We start from the raw sequence: 21,278 nt of genomic DNA, 5'->3' as shown, positions 1-21,278 counted from the left end.
TTGCATTTGCAGTGGGTTGAGATGGGTCCTTCATTTCTCTTTCTTCTTTTCCACCCCTACCACCCAGTCACTGGTATTCTTCAGCAAACACTTTAAATATTTGGGATGACAGCGCAGTACATGGATTTGTTACATTCTTTAGAAGCGAAGTACTGCAAAGCAGTGGAAGAGAGAGTCTTTGTGTGTATTACTTGCTCTGGAAACATAAATGGGATATGCAAGGGAGTTCCTGGGTACAAAAATGTCAGTGAATGCTGACCTTTAACTTCTGTTAAAAGGCAAGTTGAGTTCCCTGTGTTTCTGTGTGTGCTATGCAGTTAAACCACCAGGTATCCACCTCCACATTGGAACATTATCCTTTAAAAGCTCATCAAGCAAATCTGTAAATTAGGATTTATTTTTTTTAGGACCTTAACAGTGTTTTGCACAGTATGATGCACTAGGCAAATTAACATGCTGCGGAATTCAGTCAGGCAAGTAACAATTTAAGGATAGGTACCACGCTGCTGCCTTCTGATTACTTAAGATTGCGCACAGCTCCAGAACAGAGAGGGACTGCATAAAATTAACTATCTGACAGCCCAGTCTTTGAGTTTTTAACTGTGAGAAAGGACAGATAGCCACTCTTTGGTAGGAAGTTCAGGATTTAGATTGTGCGGCCAGGTAGACAAGAGTTAAATCATTCTTAGGCCAAGGTCGTCACCTCGGGTTTCCTAGGTTGAGGCCCTTCTACTAACTGTAAATGAGCCCAGTGGCTCCATTGAGCTGATCTACTGACAAGTGAATGATTAACTGAAAACTATCAGCCAGACAGAACATGAACACTGCAAAACAATTGTAAAGTAAACAGCTCTTGAATACAGATTACCTGATTAAATTATTTGCCAGTAAGTTCTGACTGAAGTTCAAAAGTATTCTGCTCCGGGCTTCACAAGAAGTGCTAACAAAGTTTCCTCAAAACCTGTGAATGTAAGGCAAATACCTTGCCCAATCTGAACAAGCAAGAGAAGGCTGTTGCTACAGTGCAGCGTCTGGATCTAGCAGTGCCTACCCCAAAGCGCAAAACTCCAAAATCATGAAAGGGCAGGTTAGGATAGGAGAGTTCTTCATGTCTTCCTGTACAGGCTGTACTGAAATGAAAGCTTACGATGCAGTTGACTTGTAGCCTGTGTGTTTTCAGTTACAACATGCTAATGCAAACACTTATGTATTTTAAATAGGCTGCTTCTCTGGTTTGTTCTGGGGGAGTGCTTCGATGACTGTCAGTGCCTGACACGAGTCAGGAATACTTGTGCAGCAGGAGTGTTCAGAAACAGGATCTTCTGAATTACTGCTTGCCAGATACTTGCCAATTCCTGTGATTGTTGAAATAAACATCATCATGTCTCGTCAGGCCCTAATGCAAGTCTTGTGAAGACATGCTTGTAGAACATGGGGCTTCTCCATAATCAGTATTTCCTGATGAAAACCTGTGGGATCTTGGGGGCACTTGGGTGTTACATCAGTTGAGACAGTGGAATGGTACAGCGTCTTTACACAGCAGTGGAAAAACTGAGAATCATTTCAGGTATTTATATGGAGGAAGATAAAATGGCATAGACTTTCACCTCATCCTGAGCATTACCCTTTGTATTAGATACTGTTTAAAGACCATAGCAGACCCTCAATAAACACAAGGTTTTAATTCACTGGGCGCTGTGGCCTGCTCTGTTAAACTGCCTGCTCCATTCTGGCTGTCCTGCACTTCTGTATCTAGTTGGTGAAATAAAGTGGGAGTGATACTGCTGTTGAAACACCTTTTTCTTCTGGAACTTGTATTTTTATAACTGTTTTATGGCGTCAGTCTGCTCAGAAAAAACTTACCAAGTTACACTTTGTTTTAAGAGGGCTGGTTGCATTTTAACTGGTGTATTGAAACTTACCCTCCCATTTCAGAGCATGTAGAAACACTGCCCTAAAGAGTGGTAGGCATTACACAAACCCCTCTAATTTTTCTGCTAATGCTAATTCCTTATGCACATACAGAAGGGGAGAGCATTCATTACAGCAGCTGGTTGGTTTAGCGACAGCCTTGGCGGTGGGTTGTCGGCACCCCTGAAAAGCACCGAAGAGTTAAAACTGAAGGCCCGTTTGTGGGCAGGGTTTTGTTTTGGGTGTTTCTCAGACTATTTTTACCAGAGTGGCAGCTTGGCTGCTGCTCCGCTGCTGATTTTTCCAGCGTTTCTGCGGGGAGCCGCCCAGCAGAAGCGGGAGCATCCCCCAGGGGCTGCGGGGCGGGATTGAAAACTCATGTTAAAGGAAACTTAGAACTTTTCATTACTAAGGGGGGGGATGATAACCTCGCCTTCCGGCCTCGGCCAACAGCCCTGGGCACTAGGGTGCCCCGGCCCCGCCGTGCGCCCTGGGGCGGTGGGCGGAGAGCCGGGCCGCAGCTTGGCGCCGCGGGGGCGGCAGCGGCCGGTAGCTGGCCCCGAGGACGCGTCCGTCAGTGGGCCGGGCCGCGCTCATTCGCCTCTCCCGGCCACTGTGGGGCTGGGTCCCGCGCCCGCTGCCCACCCTCCCCACCGGAGGAGTTAACTGGGGGTTAAACGCTGGCTCCTCTCGCCCGCCCTCCGGAGCGACGGTCGCACGTGCGGGGTGCGTGAGCGGCAGGCGGAGGGAGGGAGTGGGGAGCCGCTGCTGAGGCGCGGGGGCTCACCGGGCGCGCTCCCCGCGGTGGCGGCCCCGCTCCCGGCCCTCTCTCGGCCTCCTCTCCTCGGTGGAGCCGCCTCTCGCTTTTCCGCCAATGAGGCCGCGTGTGCGTTCGCCGGTGGGGTTCCGGGCGCAGGGCAGATGGCTGCGCCTCGGGGCGGGAGCCAGCGGGGACAGCTGCTGCAGCCGGACCGGGGATGTGCGAGACTGGTAACTTCCAAAGCTGAGGCGCGGTTGTTGGGGTGGCGGTGAGCAGCGTGGGGCCGCTCCCGAGCCGCGCCAGGGGCAGCGAAGTCGGTGGCCTTGCTTGCGAGGAGGTAGGTGCAGTGTGGTGGCCGCGCTGCTCTGGTAGTTGCAGGGTGAAGGGCATCCCCCGGCTGTTACCTGCACGGCGTTTACCTCTCTCTCTGCGGGTGGTTCGCAGGCAGTATGTAGCCGGTGTTTTGGAACAGTGCAGCGAACCTGAGAAAGAATACTGCTTAGGTCTTGTCCTGCAAAAGTAAAACTTTTTAGGCAGTGCTGTCTTGCAGGGATTCAGGTACCACTGAGGAATTTAACTGTGTGGAGGTTAATCAAAAAGTGGTTGTAACACGTTAAGGATAAAGCAGTTCTGACAGCTCGTCTTTCTTAATGTTTGCGTGAATTTTCGTCCTCTAGCAGCTCTTAAAGGTGTAACTGCCCTGCTTCTGGATGTGCAGTAATTTTGCAACGTTCATTTCTTAATCCCTTTTAAACTTAAGATAACGTTTTTGTGCTGGCAGTGCATTTTGTTTCAAGACAGTAAGGTCACTTGAATGCCGTTATGGTTTTTCCAGTTACTTGGCACTGAAGGTTCCTGTGAAAATCACTTGCGGCAGTACTCTTGTGGCTAAGTTGGGTTTGTTATATATAACGCTTTTCAAACATAATCCCAAATTCTGTTTATAGACGCGTGCAGAATGATTCTGTATTCTTAAAGGCTGTTGTTACTGTGTGTTTGTGTTCTTTAAATATTGGTGGTGGTTCAGTGTGGGTGTCTAAATACGGTTCTGATTTTTTATGTTTGTAATTTGTTTGAGTCTTCATGCGCGCATCAGTGTTTAACGATAAAAAAGAAAGGTGTGTATGGAGGAGTGATTTTTTCTGAAGGTATTAAGATTCTTCAGATTTCAGGAAAAAGTGTTGTTAGCTCTTGGAAAGCATTTTGGAAAGTTCACTGTTAATGTTGTCAAGGCAGTCTCCGTCTGTGGTATTTCTAATAAAGCTAGAAACTGACCTATTTCTTAAAAGGTATTTTGACATACTAGTTTAGGTCAGAAATACAGCGTGCTCGGCTTGCACATGTCAGTGAGAATGGCTGGTTGTTTTAATACCCTTGACAACTTGAAAGCTGAAAAAGTAGGCACTAGTGGTTATGTGATGATGATGAATTGTGGTACTGTTGCTTTACAACCTTGATTCCCACCTTTGTAAATTACAGCCTCGCCACATCTGACCTTGTGCACCAAATTCCGTTCTACATGCATAAACAACTGTGCTCTGAATCCTTACAGAATTGAAACACCTTCTTACTCTCTGTGCAGCACCGAAGTAGGTGAGAGGTCAATGTATGCTCTTACCTGCAGGAGTTTGTAAACTGTCCTTGAAGAATGGACATGAAATACTAGCTGTGGTTGCACTGATGTAATGTGAGGAATCGAGTGGCAGTGAGCTGGGCATGCAGTTTGGATATTGCTAAGGGCTCTCTTACTTGCCTTTTATATTTCAACATTTAAGTTGTTGCCTTTTCATTATCCAGCAGCTTTGTGGTTCTAGGCAGTGTGTATTCTGTAAAGCACAGACTTCAGAAGTGTGTTTTCTGGATTGTGAACTATAGCTTGGATTTACATACTTCATTATTTTAAAATCCAGAAATACTCTCTTGTACAGATTTTACCCTTTTGCCAGTTATAGTACACAAAATCCAGTAACTTTGTCCATGTTTGATGCATTAGAGTAACATCAATCTTAAATATATCAGGACACTCCTTTGTTTAGGTAGTGAGACAGAGGGAGGATAGTTGGTGACTTTTGTTGAACGTCATGTAAAAAAATGGGCAGTACATGTGTAAATGAAATTTGGCATTCTATCATTTAGTTTTCACCAAAGGACAAAATGAGGCTGGGATTATTTGCTTTGTGTTTACTGAAGTGTGACTGCCCTCTCATGTAGAGCTGACCATGCTGCAGGTGACCGGTATCAGCTGTTTGTAAGACCTCTCAGAAGTCGTTCACAGCGCTTTTCATTTCTGCATCCTTATGCATCTAAATTTGAACGTAATTGGACCTGGTGTGTAGGAAGGCTGGGGAAGCATGCCAGGAAATGTACAGGTAGCAAGTTTAATGCAAACTTGATTTTTTTTTTTTAATCCATGTGCTCTGCTGTTTGTGTAAGTCATACTGTCTGAGGCACATAGTAACCTTTCCAGATAAGTACGTACAAAGGCTAAAGATGAAATTATGATGGGCCTGCGTGCAGGGTTGAAAGGCGGCTGCCTCCTATTGGCAGTATTTGTTCTTTAGACCCATTTTATTACTTGGGGGTTTGCTTACCACAGCAAAGAACCCGTGTTCTGTCATGTAACAAACATGAATGCAAATAGAGCCCATCCGAGCCACAAATCTTGTTACGTGCCAGTTAGGGTAATTTACTGGAGCTTATTTTGGGAGGTGGGGCAGATGGGATGCTCTCGGGTGCAGTAGAACTGTGGGAAGGAAATGTTTGCATGACTTCTCCAAAGTAAGTTTGATAGAGGCAAAAAAAAAGAGGTACTCATTTCTTTCCCTTGATTGAGTTTTCACTTTACCTGCTGTCATTTTTTACAAGTAGGAAGAATCAGTTGCCTAGGACTTTGCCCACGCTGCTGCACAGTAGTGGTTTGCTTTCCAGAGTGGTGCTACTAGAGATTTTAAAAAATGCAAGGTAGTGGGTGGGTGTGTAAACAGGGAGCCAGTGGCTGAATTCTCAATTCTCCTCAAACTGTAGTTTGAAGGGAGTGTGGAGATACGCCAAAGATTGGCCAGAGCATTTTGGTTTTTCTTAGGATGGACTATTTCTAGAGGTCTGTGTTAGTGGTTAGTATTCTTGTATTGTCATGTGGCCTGTGTGAAACCTCTGTTCTTCAGAACTTAGTTATTCAACAGCTTCTGGCCATCCATCTCTCTTTACAGATTACTTCCTGGCTCTCCTAATTAAGTGTTTCTGTTGTGTTGGAATCTGAATATCTTGTCTGCTATTTTCTGTGTATCAGATGCTTGTCTGGTAACAAGAGAGTGGGATACGCTATTTCACCATACAGAGGTTGAGAAAAAGTTGCTTTTCTGGGCTTTCTCAAAGATTGTGTAATGTCCAGTGATATGTTGAGTCATTATCAGGATATTTGTGGAGAAGACTGAGGAAATGATGGAAAGTATGCCAAAGATGATACTTTCTCTAAAGTAAGAGGAAATAAAGTTCTGAGAGAACAATAGGATGGTCTCCTGTATCTTGCTTTCTGTTTCTTTATACGCAGGTTTCTTCTGTAATTAGAATCATGTTCAGGTGGGATTTTTAGCAGCTGGTTATACTGGTGACTCAGTCCTAGAGTAAGTCTTTCAATGCACGTGATTAGTGTATAGGGAAATGCCTGTTCTGTTGCAGTGAGTGCGTATGGGTTCTGGTGATTCTTCCAGGCATGTCTGCAGGGAGACTGTCCTTTTGAGTTTTTGACTGTTCTTGTCTCTGCTTCCCTTGGATTACTGAGAGTAAGAATGAGTATGATAGCTGATTTGCACTGGCCTCAGAGGTATTTAAGGCAATTTGGCTACAGCTGGAGAGGCAGCTGGTGAGAGCACAGCTTCCTGATCTAGTTTTGAACATTCTTGGCAGAGATTGATGTGTAAGCACCCAGAGCAAGGGTCTTTGTTATATAATTGTATAATCTTCAGGCCATTACATTTTAAAACAGAAAATTTCAGTACAGAATAAAACAATCTGATTAAACTTAAGAAACCTTTTCTAATGCAGTTTTATCCTAGTTTATGTAGAAAGGACTGAAAGGAGGTTGCCATGTATCCCTAAACTATGCAGTGTCTGCCTGTTGCATGTAGCTATTGCAGAGTTGCACAAAATATTTTGCCTTCAGGCATTCAGAAAATTATTCGTTTGTGGGTATAGTACATCCATATAAGGTCTCACAGTGTCAGTGTTCTGTTATTGTCATGCTCTTACTTCAACAGAGGCAAGGGTCAGCCTGAAATTTGACATTGCTGTGGCTTCCTGCAGGAAACAGTGAAAATAATGCTTGCTTTTTGACAGCCGCCATGGAGAGAATGGACAGTGTAGCTGCTGACAGGCTTGAAACTGTTCCAGGAGGATTTGTGACTTTTGTTCTCCTCTAAAGCAATTGTTTGTGCTTTCCCCTGTTCCAGGCCTAGATACTGCAGCAACTTAAAAGTTACAGCTGTTTCTGAGCAACAGTGGTGTCTTCAACCCTGTCTTCATGCTCTTTCAGTAGTGCCCAAGTATGATTTAAGGGGATTTATTTTGCTACCTGTTTCTAAAGTTCCTTCTCCTGTCTGCCTGTTACCAAAGTTGAAGCCAAGGGCTGTTTGGTTTTAGTTAGAGGAAAAGCTTATAACCAGAGGCAGAGATTTCTCAGCTGACAAGTGTCAGTTTAATTCACTCCTGTCTGGCAACCCTCAAGACACTGCAGTTTGTCATTTTGATGCTGTGGCTGAAAATACAGCTCTACTGTTTGCTATCTGTTACTACTTCACACAGTAAACCATTGCTCCTAAATTACAGCACAATAAAGACTAAGGCAAATCTATCCCCATTTCTACAGCCCACCTACAGTTCAGAAGATACAAGAAGCTCTCAAGAGCTGATATGCTTGTGGCAAATAGAAATTGAAAGAAAGGTCTGATGCTCTGGAGTTTAGTGGCGAACTGGAAATGTATTTCTTCCAAGTTTATTGGGTTAGCATAGTGTTGGTGATGTAAGCACGACTCAAAGGAGATGCCTTAGGGAAAGAAAATACCACAGCCAGTGATCTTTGAGGCAGCTTAAAGAAAGAAATGTGAATGTTGCAGTTTCAGCTTCTTGGCTGATTTATTATTGTTCTTCTCCCCTGTAAGATGAATAAACTCTTCCTGAATTAATCTGGGTGACACTTCCTGCTTTTGTTTTCTGTAGATCTTTCAACTTCAGATCTGGATTAAATCTTGGTCTTCTGATATTCTTTGGACCACATCATTTAATCCATACTATTCCCATAGTGGTTTTTAAAACTAGGACCCTAAGAATGAAAAATGAGGTACAGCCTATATTGTGAGAATGAGTGCAAGCATATTAGGAACCTTTGTAATGAATGTCACTTTACAAGAGGAGAAAGACAGTTAAGTGATACTACTCAGGGAACACCTAATCTGTTTTAAAGCTTTACTTGTTTTTCTGTGATGAGCAGGAAGACGGATAAAACACAGGGACTTGTGCTCAGTTGCTGGTGCTGGACCTGAAATGGCTAAAGGTTGACATAAGTGCTTAGTAAAGTCTAAGTTTAGTGAAATGCTTACAAAAGTGGTGCCTATTTACTGTCTTAGTGGGCTTCTTGCGATGGAGAAGATCACAGTTAACCTTTAGATCTTAATTTGAGTGTGTGGCAGTGGGTCTTAATGCCATGCCAATATAAAAATGTGGAAAATGGGAAGTGTGCCTTGTTGTGATAAAGCTTTAACCATCATTTGCCAAAGGAAAAGAGAAACCAATTTGGAACTTAAGGTTTGGAACTTAACTGACTTTGAGCTGTGTTATAGTCAAGTAAAGGCGTGGGAGTGGAGAGTTTAACCCTGTTCAACCTTATAGTTGCCTAATCAGTGAAGTAGGGAACAATCAAATTGAAGTAAATGCAGATGTAACAAAATAATTCTCTGAACATGGTGCAGTATGGATGATCTAGTATTTAGCTGTGATTACAGTGATTTCAAACACTCTGTTTTATTTAAAGTCACCAGATTTTTGAAAATTACTTAATTTTTAATGGCTAAAGGAGGAATAGCAACATGAAGTTTGAGCCAGAGACGCGATCTGACAGGAAAAATAGTCAGTTGACTGATCAAGACTAGTTGGGTATCAAGAACAAATCTTTTCACTGTATTCCAGGGGCTTTGGCCTTCGTGCCAACATAAATATGGGTGTCTCTCTAACAGCAGAATTACACTGGATTAGTGTATGCTTTTTGGAAATTTATGATATGAAATATACAGTTCAGTTTTATACTTCCCTGTTTTAAGAAAATAGGGAGTTAAATGTTGATCTGGGCACTCCTTTCCTCTGGGTGTTTTGAGGAGAACTGAGGTCTTCTCTTTCTAAAAACTTTTCTCATGTTTGTAACTTAGTCAGACACAGAAGTGTTCCAAAAGCTGGGCTGCACTCACTGGATGGCAATGCGTGTCTGAACAGAGGGTTGCAGCTATGTAGTATTAGCTTTGGCTGCTCTTAGGCAGTGCTGAAGTTCCTGTTGTTTGCCCTGGGGTCCAGTAAAAATTTGGTAGTGCTCAAGGCAGGTGTGTAGCTCAGTGAGTGAAGGGGCATCTCATCAATACTAAGCTCTCTGCCTTTTAGATGTCTTTATCTTCTTGCTTGTGCCTTTTTCAAGTTCTGCAAGGAAGTGAACTTTAACTTCCACCGAAGGGAATGGATGACTTACTGTTCTGCCAAACCCGGAGTATGGCAAGTATGGGGGAAGAGAGGGCAGAGCAGGTAAATACCCAGGCAGACACATGATGCTGCTTTGTCCCTCTCTAAAATTCATGTGAAAAAGTGGTATTTTCTCATGTTGTCTTTCATCTCTGATGTGATAATTAAATACACCTGCCATGTTGTGACAAATCTGAAATGCCCCCTGGTACAGGCTTCTGCAGTTGAAAACCTTTCGTTTTGAAGTAAAATGTTCTGAATGTACGTGCTTGTGAATCTTCTCAGAGGTCTGATACCAGGTTGTCATCTTTAATTGGTTTTGTGTTCAAACTTTGTTCCTTCAGAGTATTGTCTGTAGTAGGCCCAAATCGGTTTCTAATATGTCTGCACAACTCAGTGATATGTTGGTTGTTTTTTTTTTGGGGGGGGGGGGGAAGGGTTCACTTTTATCTGCAGAGAATGTGAATTATTTCAGTGAAACAACGAAGGACCACAAGCATGAAACTGTTTGCAAACTAATGATGATTATGACTGTATATGTGCATATTAAAGTGCATTTCCTGCCAGGAAAAGTTCTTGTCATGCAGGTTTTTAGCACTGAGTTAAGTGTTCCTGCATTTAACTTTCCTTTTATTTTCACTTTAAGATTACATGATGGAATTCACATTTTCTCAAGAAAAACTGTGTATCTTGGATCAATGCCGTTGAAGATACCTTCTGTTACAACACCTGAAGCAGGGTCCTGTAACATTCATCAGAAGAACATATACAATGGATCACAAAGAAAGCTGCCCAAGTGTTAGTATTCCGAGCTCTGATGAACACAGGGAGAAGAAAAAAAGATTTACTGTAAGTATGGAAGTGTGGAAGCACTGTAGGTGAATGCAGTTTGTGGATATCTGTTCACTTGCTTGTGTGAGTACTGGCCATAGTCCAGTGTGAGAAGTTGTGAATGTTTTACAGTGTTGCCTTCTGCAAAAGGAATATGGCTTTACGAATTTCTGGTGGCTTTACCCCCAAGGGGCAGCATTTTCTCATACATAAGCGTCCAGCTGCAGGGATAACATTTTGGTACTAAATCAGATTGAAATTTGGTATCCTATGTGATTTTTCATGTGCTTTGGGTTGGTTTCTGTTTGTGGTTGGGGTTTGGTTTCTGTTTGTTGTTGTTTTAATGGCCATTTTTTTTAACAGATACCCCATTATACTTCTGTGTGTGTAAAAAAAAAAAAAAAATTTTTTTTGAAAGCCTTTTTTCTGCCTTCTTTCCTGTTTTCTGATTGTAAGCTTTTTCCTGTCCTGTTCTCATTTCCACTCCTTGTCATTCCCCTTCCTCTTTTTTTTTTTTTGCGTCCCAAAATGACTTGCTTTCTGGAAGTGAAGTCTTCCCATTCTGTGGGGAAACTCTTTGCATTGCATGCTGAAAAATAAGGTACTGTGGCATGGATTTTTGTTTTGCTTATATTTATGTTGGGATATAAATACAGCATCAGTACTTCCTTTAAAAAGTTCAAACTGTTTCATTGCTCTTGTGCAACTTCCTCTAAGCTTTTTTTTTTCTTCTTCTTTTTTGAGTGAATTAGTCACTCTTCAGATGTGGAATGCAAACACCCTTACACTGAGCTGCTGTCTGAAGAATGCAAAACACCAAAGATTTAGTTTGAGATGTATATCTGCCCTTCCTTTTCGCCTCCGTTCCTCAGAGAAGAATAATGCTGTTTGATTTTACAAGATGTAATTTGGGGAAGGAGTGTGCTGGTAAAGGGAACAAGCAAAAATGCTTTGGAGCTCTTTTTTGCATGCAGGTGAAACTCAAACAAGCAGGAAAAATGCCATAGAAGTCTAAACTTGAGCAAAACAGGTTTCCTCAGTGTTGGCAATTCTGCTGTTAAAATGTGCCAGTGTGGTACATTTTTGGTACATACTAGTGTTGTGATTTCCAGGTCATTTTACCTAGAGATCTGTGTGACAACCTTAGAAGCTTAAAGGCACATTCTTTGGGTGTACTTTCTTGCTACAAGCAAGAGTAGGAAACACGATGAATGAGGAGTTGAGGGTTGGAAAACAGAATTGAACCCAGCTTGCACTGTGCGGTGAGGTATGCTTTGTCTTGCTACCTTCTGCTTTTTACATCAGGGTATAATTAGCAGCTTGACTAGAGCTGCTTTTCACAACCATGCTTTTGAGTATTATCACATATATTCTAGGATTTGATAATAGAAGTGAGGGTCATACTAAACTTCATGGTAGGAACTCTGAATTCCAGCATGTGCCTGTCAGTGATTTTACTGTGTCTCTTCTGTTGTAGCTGGAGCCCATCAGTACTGCTTTTGGTGCTTTTGGTGAGGGAGGGACGTGGGAGATAAATAAGTCAAGCTTCTCAGTTTTGTCTTTGGAAGTGAACTCTTCATTGCTCCTGAGCCTTTTCATAACCTTTTATTGAATATTTTATTTATTTTTCTTAAATAATGCACACTTTTGATGTATTTACTACCAATATAGTTTTTCTTGACAAATCATTTCAGTGTTTGAAGGTTTTGGGTGTTCTGGCTCCTTTTTGCTTCCACTTGATTTGTAGTAACTAGTCCCTGGGTGTATCCACTGTAGTTCACTGTCCTGCCTTTTTTCTGAGGATTCAAGATTCACTTTCCTCATAAAAAGACCAAAATCCTTGCTTGATTTGGACCATATCTGGGCATATTAATTGTTGTGCTGCTCTTGCTGCATAGTGGGTCGTTCTTTTGTCTGTCTTGCCAAATAGCATTGTTTTGGATTTTGCTTTTATCACTGTGCTGTTTGATGTCTGAGGCTTAATTTTCTCTTCTGACCTCTTCTCATTTCCCTTCACTCCCATCATATGCAGGCTTATTAACAAATCTCTTTCAAGGGTGCTGTTGTCTGATTAAATCTGGAAACTGTCTCAGACCTGTACTGTATAACACTAATCCCTAGCCTTATGGAAATTGTAGAGTTGGGGTTTTTTTTTTTGGTGGTGTGTTTTTGTGTTTTGATCTTTTTGGTTGTTGTTGACACTTTAATAGTTCCCTTACTTTCTCATGCTTGCCTTCTTGATACTGGAAAACAGCCTGCCTTTTTTCTTATCTTTGTTCTGTACAAGCTGAATGTTTAATCCAAACAAGCTGAATGTTTAATTAGCTACCTAAACAGAGTTGAATCCTTTTTATTTCAGTGACTTCTTTTGTGAAGAGATCAGTCAGATCCAGAAATAGCTGGACCCTCTCCTGTCTATATCTGGGAAGGTAGTTTAATGGAGATGATTGTGGTGGTGGTGTTTTCAGAAATTCTGTTTGGTTTTCTTCCTTTCCCTGTTCTCAAAGCTTTGGGTTATTTATCCACATGTTATAAGGTGTGGATGCATCTGATGTATGTTTTAGGAGTTTTCTCAGACTAGTTTTGATTTAGAAGTAATCAGATGTAAAAACATTATTACCTAAGTAAGGCTAGAGCCTTCCAGCCTGCCTTTCTGGAAACCAGCATTGCACATCTCTCTCAGTCATTACATAGGTGGAGCTGAGAGTAGTAATACAGCCCAGAGATGTTACATTTCTGGGTTTTACCAAATTCTTTGTAGGTATCATATGTGTTCTTACCATTTAGTGCTTCCCTAACTGTTGAACTTGCAGATTCTCCTTTGTTGGGTATGCAAGAGCTTTGGTGATGCTGTGAACTGAATGACCTCATGTTTCTTTTATGCTCTGTCATGTAAAAAAACGTTGACAGTGTTGTAGTTCTACAGCTGTTGTAGCTGTTCTACAGCTAGCTGCTGTGAGAGCAAAACTGTTTGAGGTTGCCAAGGAGGTGGATCATCATCTTGTATCCCAAGTTGTGCTTGCCTGTGCACTTTGAAGTCTATGCATTTTGCCCTGCTAATCTAAGAAGTCCATGAACTGCTTCTTAAGCTTGTTGGCATTGGTCTGCCATGAAGTCATGGGGAGTGAATATGTTGGTGTTTGAACATTATTTGCAGGACTTGATTGCTGTCTAGATAGCTGAACGAGGCATCTAAGTTAAGAAGGACAGTACTTAAGTCTTTGCAGTGGAAGCTTTTACTCTTTCCAGTCTAGGGAGGCTTTAGAAGGTGTGTAGCTATGTTTTATGCTAATGCTTGTTGAGCAGTGGAAGGGGAAGCTAGTTTTTGAAGAAAAGTCTTATCACTGTCCTACCGGATGCTTCTGTTCAGCCCCCTCTGTTCTCCAGGGGAGACTGAGAGCAGCTTATTTGAGCAGTTAGCACAGCGTGAATGCAAATCTCAGGCTAAGGAACTGACAGTGGTGGTTGCCACTTCCACTGTGGGAGTTAAAAGGAGAGAGGTAAGCTGCTGCTGCAGGACAGAAGGGAGACCAGGATATTGGTCATGTTATCTGCATCAGAAGTTAAAAGCCTTCTGCACTTACTTTCTTGCTATGTCCATCCTCTTCCCAGGAGGAATAGCCAGGTTCCTTCTATAAGTACAAGAAGGTGGAGAAGGGAGGTCAACTTGCATAAGACACAGTAGCAGCCTGCTGGACACTCAGCTATCAACCAGATCTATGAAGCTAGGGACTGACAACCTGCAGTCAGCTGACAAACTGGAGACCTCTGTTGTGATAAGATTTGATTGGCCAAGCTGTTTAGCAGATTCCAGCAGCTCCTCTTTTGATCCCAATGCTGTGTGTGGTGTGATCTGACCTGTGCTATATTTCAGCTACAGTAGTGTTTTCCCCTCCTTGAACAATTGTGTCATCTGCCAGGATCCTGACTATTAATATGTTTTCAAGATGTTGCAAGGAACAGTTATCTTTATAACTGCCTTCCATATGTGCTTTCTCTTTGTTTTGGTGAAGGCAGTCTTCAGTGTTTAAATGCTTTACTTCCTTTAATACTAGTTTTTGTTATGTATTATCAGATTGTTAACAAATTTCCTAGCAAATCTTTATAGACTGCTATCTGATGGCTAGGTGTTCTTGTTGGGTATGAGCTAATTTATGACACTCCATTACATCAGCTTTGGTGTTAAGTTTTTGCTTGCCTGGTGTTACAAAAATAAATCTGTAAAATCCCAGACTCTTCCAGTTTTTCTAATCATTTGTGTTGATCATTTGTGACTTAGATATGAGAAATATATGGCTCAACAAGTATGCTTACACATTACATTTAACGACCTTCCCTTATTTCCACCACAGGACTAAACCTGGTGGGTTTTGTTCAACTTTGTTGTTGCCTATAACTTTATCTTTCTTACTACAGGTTTACAAAGTGTTGGTGTCAGTTGGCAGAAATGAGTGGTTTGTCCTCAGACGGTATGCAGAGTTTGATAAACTGTACAATACGGTAAGCAAAACGCAAACTATGAAAACATGCCAGAATAGCACAGAATAACTTTTGTTTGCAGTGTTTTGGTTTGAGTTAATTCCCTTTTGAAGAGTTTGAGTCAACATTCGATAACCGTAGGAGCCTATTGAAAGAAAATGACAGGGTGGGGTTTTTAAACTTTGGTTTCTTTGAATTTCAAACTCAAAATCCACTTATCTGTTGACTTTTTTTTTTTTTTTTAGTTATTGCTTGGGATCATAGTGTAATGAGAGAAACCTCCAAATTTAGTTTGTCGAAACATCTGAAATGTGCATTTGTTCATGATGGTAAAAAGCACTGCAAAACTCATACCATCAAGATAAATTAATCTATAAAATAAGTGGTTTACTTTGAAGTACTGAAAGCTGTGAACAGCTCCTTGTTTTTTGATATAAACTGTTCCTGTCTGCGGTAGGAATAGTTACAATAGCCAAATTTTGTGGCAGTGGTCCCAATGGAATAGGGACTCTCCATCAAATAAGTATGGTTTTGCTGGGTTTGTTGCTACAAGGGGATTTTGCCCCTTTTACATAGTGGGCAAGTGGGGCACTGACTTGCTCAAATGTGTAGTCCATGATGTGTCCTGTGTCCCTAGTTGTCTCCAGTTTTTCATGTGTAGAGTCTGTACCTTTTGCTTTAACAAAAAGAGAAATGATTCCTCTGTGATCCCCACAAGAAAAGATTACCAGCTGTGTATCTGTGCCTCCTTTTCCCATCTGTTGCTCCTATGGGAAGTAGTCAGGCTTTTCTCTCTTCTGCTTCCCTGTACATGGATTTATATGTGGCAATGGTATACAAATACAGGCAGTGAGCTTGGAGTTGTCTTACCAGGTTTGAGCTGAAGTCAGCCTGGGTGCACCATGGTATGCTTTGCCTGCATCTTTTGCAAGGGATATGAAAACAAAGCATCCCCTTTTCTATACCTGTAGGGTGAGTGTTGGTGATCCTGTTCCCTTTGCCACGTTCTCTTGCCATTCAGATTAGCATTGCTCTGCGGAAGCTTGTTCAGCACTGGTCTTTCTAATGTGTGTAGGGGTGGAGATCCTGGAGAAGCGTAACCAGGAGGACAGAATCCACTTTCTGTTCTGTATAATTCATATAGTACACCAGGAAGAACTTGTGCTGCTAACTGGAGGAGATACTGATGTTTCTAAGGAGAGGAGAATTGCTAGCTACTCTGTTAAAAAACTACTGTCTTAAAGAGAATGTGGGTAAGATTGCTCCTCTGAGCTCTTGAAGATGAAGCAAATGTAATCAAGGCTCGGCAGATGTCAGGGTTTTTTTTTTTTATAAATTCAGTGCTGTTGTATGCAATCTTCTGGTCAGTTTTACCAAGTGTAGAATATAATCAAATTATCAAGTGCATCATTGTAAAACAGGCTGTTCATCTATTTACAATTTTGGCTTAGGGGTAGGCAACTTGTGTTTTCTAGAGCTTTAAGAATGTTATTTGGGCAAAACCCAGAGGCCTGTACCCTCAGCCCATCTTAAACCTTATGCATACACCTCTATGCAAGCAAGCAAGAAAAAAAAAACAAACCTGAGAGACTTGAGGAAGGAAGTAAAGAGGAAAATAAAACCAACATTGAAATGCTAACCTGTGTGTTTTAATCTGGGGCAAGTGGAAAATCCTTTCACCAATATTGCAGGAGATAGCTACAATAATCCATAGCCTTTTAAAATGTGATGGCCTTTGAATTTAAAAGGGTATGAGTGGTGCAAACAAGCTGAGTACAGATTGGGGTTTGTTTGTTTATGCTCTTTTTACAAGTGTATGAGTAGAGAAGATGACAGAGAAGAGCAGAATTACTAATAATCAGATGTTCAAACTGTTCATCAGAAAACAAAAAAAAAGTGCAGTTGTTTCTATTGATATTTAAGCACACTCCAATTGTATGTGTTTTGTTTTCAGCTAAAGAAGCAATTTCCCACCATGAACCTGAAGATTCCAGCTAAAAGAATATTTGGAGACAATTTTGACCCTGGTAAGTTACTCATTTTGTCAGTTTTTTTTTTAAGATGAAAATTGATCTATTCCAGCCTACAAGGAGCTATCTTAGATGAGCTTTACAGCAGTCCTCAAAACAGTGACTAAAACAGAGTTTAGTCATGCCCCAGTCAGGAGCAGGAACCAGCGTAGGAAGGTATTCTACTTGTGATTGTGAGCAAAGCATTGCTTAGTGGCCCCGAACCACTCTTGCAGTGAAGGCTATAGCTCTTCCCAGCCCTCCCATATTCACTGTTCTGAACTCTCAAGGTGTAATCTCTGTTCTGTAAAAGCAAAAGCCAAACTGCAGACTCTTCTAAACATAAGCCTAGCAAATTTTAACTTCCTTTGTGTGACTTTACCTGCCCTCTCTGAAAAATGAAATAACTGAAGGATTTATCTTTGAATGCTTTTGAACTCTCTGTATCTAAATGTGCTTCCTTGTACAATTTAAATGAAAATGAACCTCTTCCTGTTGTTGTTCCACTTAGAGATTCCTGTTTGATGTTCACACGATGTGATCCAGTTAACAGTGATAGGTCCCAATTAAGCTTGTTCTGTCCACATCAAAATACTCATTTGAAATCACTTCTAAACTACACTGAATTAACCTAGGTGGTACCACTGATGAATAAATAAAAAGGCAAATGGGAAGGCCAAGGATTTGCTCTGTGTGTTTATACTCTTCATTCAGGGTATTTTTCCGTAAGGGTGTTCTTGATGGTCATTGGGAATCTCCCACCCTCCCCTGGCTTGCTAATGTGGTCAGACCGAGTCTGTAGTTTCACATCCTCCTCCACCTATTTCAGGCATTTGGTTTTCTCCTTTGCAGAAGAACAAACGGATCCAAAGGTGTTGAACTCTTGCAGTGTGTTCTTTTGGGGTTTTTAGAATTCTTTCAAGCAAACAAATTTTTGGCAGTTACTGTTAATCATCTAGGTGCTGACACAAAACTCCTTTTTATTTTCTATTAAAATAATCAAACGCAAGTATCCAAGCTCTGAGGGCCTCTTTTGATGAACATGTGAATGATTGCCGAAACTTCTACGTGGATTGTGTCTAAAGGGATTTCTTGGTTTGGTTTCTGTCCTTTTCTCTGACCTTGGGGTTTTCAGAATCGGCAGAAGACCTAGTAGTGTGGTGCAGTCTGGGGTGCTGTACAGCCAAATGTACAGGTGGATTTACTGGAATCACATTTAGGAAACTGCGGTTTAAATGGCGGGGAAAGAACCTAAAACTTTATTAAAACTATATATGTAAAGCAAAGTCCTCAGACTTGTTTTACATTTCCATGAACTACGCTGAAATCCTTGAAGCATGAGAAACTGAATAGTTCTTAAGATGTTTCTTGCTGGGGGGCAGGGTGGAGATAGAGCCATGATGCTCTTTTAAATAATTATCTTAACACTAATGTAGTGGATCTTTGATGTAGTGTTTCTGCTGGCTTCTGAAATGTCACATATTTTACAAATGTTGAAAAAGTATTTTACCTCTGTCAGTCAGTGTTTGTGCTATTGTCAGTCCATGGATTGTACTATTGCCTTGGAGTGCAATAGAGAGAAACTTCCATATATCCCTCTTCCCAAAGTCTTCCAAAAATACTGGTATAACATAGGTTGTCATCTCAGTGCTTCATTTTTATTGTCACTTAAGTTATTTCAAAATTAATCTGGGTTTAATGTCAGAAGTAGGGCAAAGGGAAACCATTGAAACCAGTCAGAGTACAGAACTAGAAAATGACAGAATACATTTGGAGCTGACGTGATGCAGGTGTTTTATCTTCAACATTGTGGGTAACTCTGTAGCCTTAGAGTGGCTGATGGTACCATACATCTACCATACTGAAACTGCTGATGTTGGTGACTCCCATAACATCTTTGTGCAGCTTTATCTTCCTGCTTGATGTCAGTAATTTGGGATTATTAAATACCTGAACAAGGATTGAGGGATTATATCCCTGGAACAACGTAAATATTTTTTTTGTAGTATTTGAAATACAGCTTTTAATTGAAATTGAATTTTAATTTAAAATTTTAACAGTGGTCAGCAGTTTATATATGACAGAGTTACCTTAACACACAAATAAAATAGGCTTTTTCCATACAACTTGTTGTTGACATGAATAATGAAAGACAAGATTATCCTGTTTTGCACTTTATTTCATGTTAAAGAGTTTTAAATCCCTTGTGTATCTTTCCATATTGCTAAAGGAAAGTTATGTATCTTAAGCTTCAGGTGAGGGTGGAGATGCTGAGGATTGTTTTTTTAATATCAGAGATGATGTCCAAGACAGAAAATAAAGCATTTTATTTAGTTACCTTTAATGGTTCCATCTGAGTTCCCGCTGGCGGGATGAGCTGTGCAGCTTTCCCACTGCCATACATATATTATGGAAATGTGCTGCTTGGTGGGACTGTTCTTGTAAAAACTTGATTTGTGCAGCTTATGCCAGGTTTTGCCTGTGTTTTGTGGGTTTCGAACAGAATAGGTCCTGAAGGGCTCACCAACACAACCAAGGCTGCACAGGTTAGCCTACTGTGCTTACACACTGTTCTCGAAGCACTTCAGTACAGTTCTAATCCAACTGACTCTCTACATTTTCTAGTAGTGTTACAGAGAAACTGAAATTTGTTCTTTCACCTCACTTGAATGTGTTAAGCCTGTGATTTTTCACATGTAGAACCAATCCTTTTCTTAACCAGTCATGAAGCAGACTCTTTTTTTTAATTGCTGTTTAAGTCCTAAAAAACCTCTATGTTTGAAATTGAAGTCTTTTACACAAGCTGACCGATCATTCTAATAAATCTATCTAACTTTTTTTTTCTCCAGATTTTATTAAACAGAGAAGAGCAGGACTGAATGAATTCATTCAAAATTTAGTTAGACAGCCAGAGCTATGCAACCAGTAAGTAGTTTCATTTCTATAGGACTGTATAAAATACATGAGGTATCAATACAAAGTTGAAAAATAAGTTATCTGGTTAAAAGTAATGTAATTTTCATGTTTGATGCTCTTAAATAAACAAACTTTACTATGGGCTGGTGAACAGTAAAAAAATGTTTTTGTTTTCTGAAAACTGATCTACAAATAACCTGGGAGGCAGTTAATGGATCTTAATTCAAGGGGAGCAGATTCCAGTGTAAACTCTGTTGCTGTAGGGCAGGTGTTTGTTTTGCCCGTGGCTGTCCTGTTTAACAACTCTGCTGTCACTTGCTATTAAGTCACTGCCTGAACTTTTTTGTTAGAGGAGTTAGTGTGTGTGTTCCAGAACTTTGTAAGCATTTTAACAAAGTAGCTTAATCAGCTTGCTTAGGCGGTTGGGGGCAACCAAGCTGCCTGTCTAAAGCAAGTGAATAAGCTTGCACATAAACTGTTCCATGAGAAGAATTGCAGGTGTGTTAACCTCCATCAGTGTCCTGCTGGTGAGTGATGGTATGCTGGGGTCAGCTCCAGTTAAATTTGAAGGATAACACTTCCATATGTGAATTTATCTGGGGGCTAAACTGCATTTTCATTTTCATTTAAATCTGTACCTAATAAATTTAAATCTGTGCAGCTTTCTGTGTTGCTTCAACTGGTAAAATAGTAAAGCTCTATGTTTGGCTTTAGTGTTGAATAAATGTCTGTAACACATATGCTTTGTTTAATCAGCCTATGTGTACAACCTGTTAAACTGCCTGTTTCCCACAGGAAAGAAAAGAAACCTTGAACAGTATTTCTGCAGCGTGCAGTCAGCATTTTTTTTTTTTCCAATAAATGAACTATTTAAATGTCCTATTAACCCAAAATGTGTATTTTCTTTCTTTTTGGGGAGAAAGGAACATTTTATATCTTTCCCCGTGATAAGTGGAAAAAATTTTGCAACCAAGTCGTTATGGTGGAATAATTTTCCACTAGAACAAATACTGTGAGGTTTGTGGTTGTCATAGTGTTCTTGGGGAAGATGAGAAAGCACTTTAAAATAACTAATTATTGAAAGCTAATCTGTTTTGTTACATTAAGAAAGGACGCTGGTTTCATTTATCACAGACCCCTTCCCTGTTTGATTGTCAGTATGTCCAAATAGTTTGTTTCAAAACCTGATGTATTTGTTCTCCATAGGTAAAATGGTAAAATGTTTCTGTGCACACCACAGAATTGTACGCTTAAAAAAAGAAAAGAAAAAAAAAGAAGCCAAACCTCAAATTCACTTTGCCATTTTAAATTTTGTGAGCTTTTAAAATTGTTTTACATTCAAATACATCTGTAGCTCAGTCGATGTTCTTTAACTTTGCACTTAGCCTGTTTGATCCATTAAAACTAACTTAAACCAGTATTAAGGAATAGGTCTTATGAAGTGTTTTGGTGTTGTTGAAAGTGTGTTCAATAAAAAGCTTATTAGACATAGTTATCCAATAAAAACAAAATAAAGACTGAATTTGTCTTGGTTTTTTAAATGTGCTGGAAGATGCTCAAGGAGTGTGTGGTGACTGAGTCTTCACAGATAGTCAGCATCCCTACTTTCTTAGACTGCTTTGCTTTAATGTGCTAATTAAATTTGTTATTAGCAA

At 40.7% G+C, this 21,278-nt stretch overlaps 1 protein-coding gene across 3 annotated transcripts in view; it reads left to right on the top strand.

The window, feature by feature from the left end:
- SGK3 (serum/glucocorticoid regulated kinase family member 3) overlaps positions 1-21,278 on the top strand; it is a 59,947-nt gene that overhangs the window by 20,607 nt on the left and 18,062 nt on the right. The window contains exons 1-5 of one of the 3 annotated variants that reach the window (XM_061448355.1): positions 2,482-2,637; positions 10,035-10,237; positions 14,636-14,719; positions 16,653-16,725; positions 19,557-19,632. In XM_061448355.1, the coding sequence (XP_061304339.1) occupies positions 10,160-10,237; positions 14,636-14,719; positions 16,653-16,725; positions 19,557-19,632 (311 nt within the window). In that variant the 5' untranslated portion in view covers positions 2,482-2,637; positions 10,035-10,159. Of the gene's footprint in view, positions 1-2,481; positions 2,638-2,897; positions 3,009-10,034; positions 10,238-14,635; positions 14,720-16,652; positions 16,726-19,556; positions 19,633-21,278 lie in introns of those variants that run through there. The other 2 variants (XM_061448354.1, XM_061448353.1) reach the window with 2 other exon arrangements.

This window comes from Pezoporus flaviventris, unplaced genomic scaffold (assembly GCF_033815535.1).
Source record: "Pezoporus flaviventris isolate CSIRO_AGI_PZ_B2104156 unplaced genomic scaffold, CSIRO_AGI_Pfla_v1 ptg000007l, whole genome shotgun sequence".
Classification (NCBI taxonomy): domain Eukaryota; kingdom Metazoa; phylum Chordata; class Aves; order Psittaciformes; family Psittacidae; genus Pezoporus; species Pezoporus flaviventris.
The sequence above is the reverse complement of the archived record's forward strand: the minus strand, read 5'-3'. Positions and strand labels throughout refer to the sequence as shown.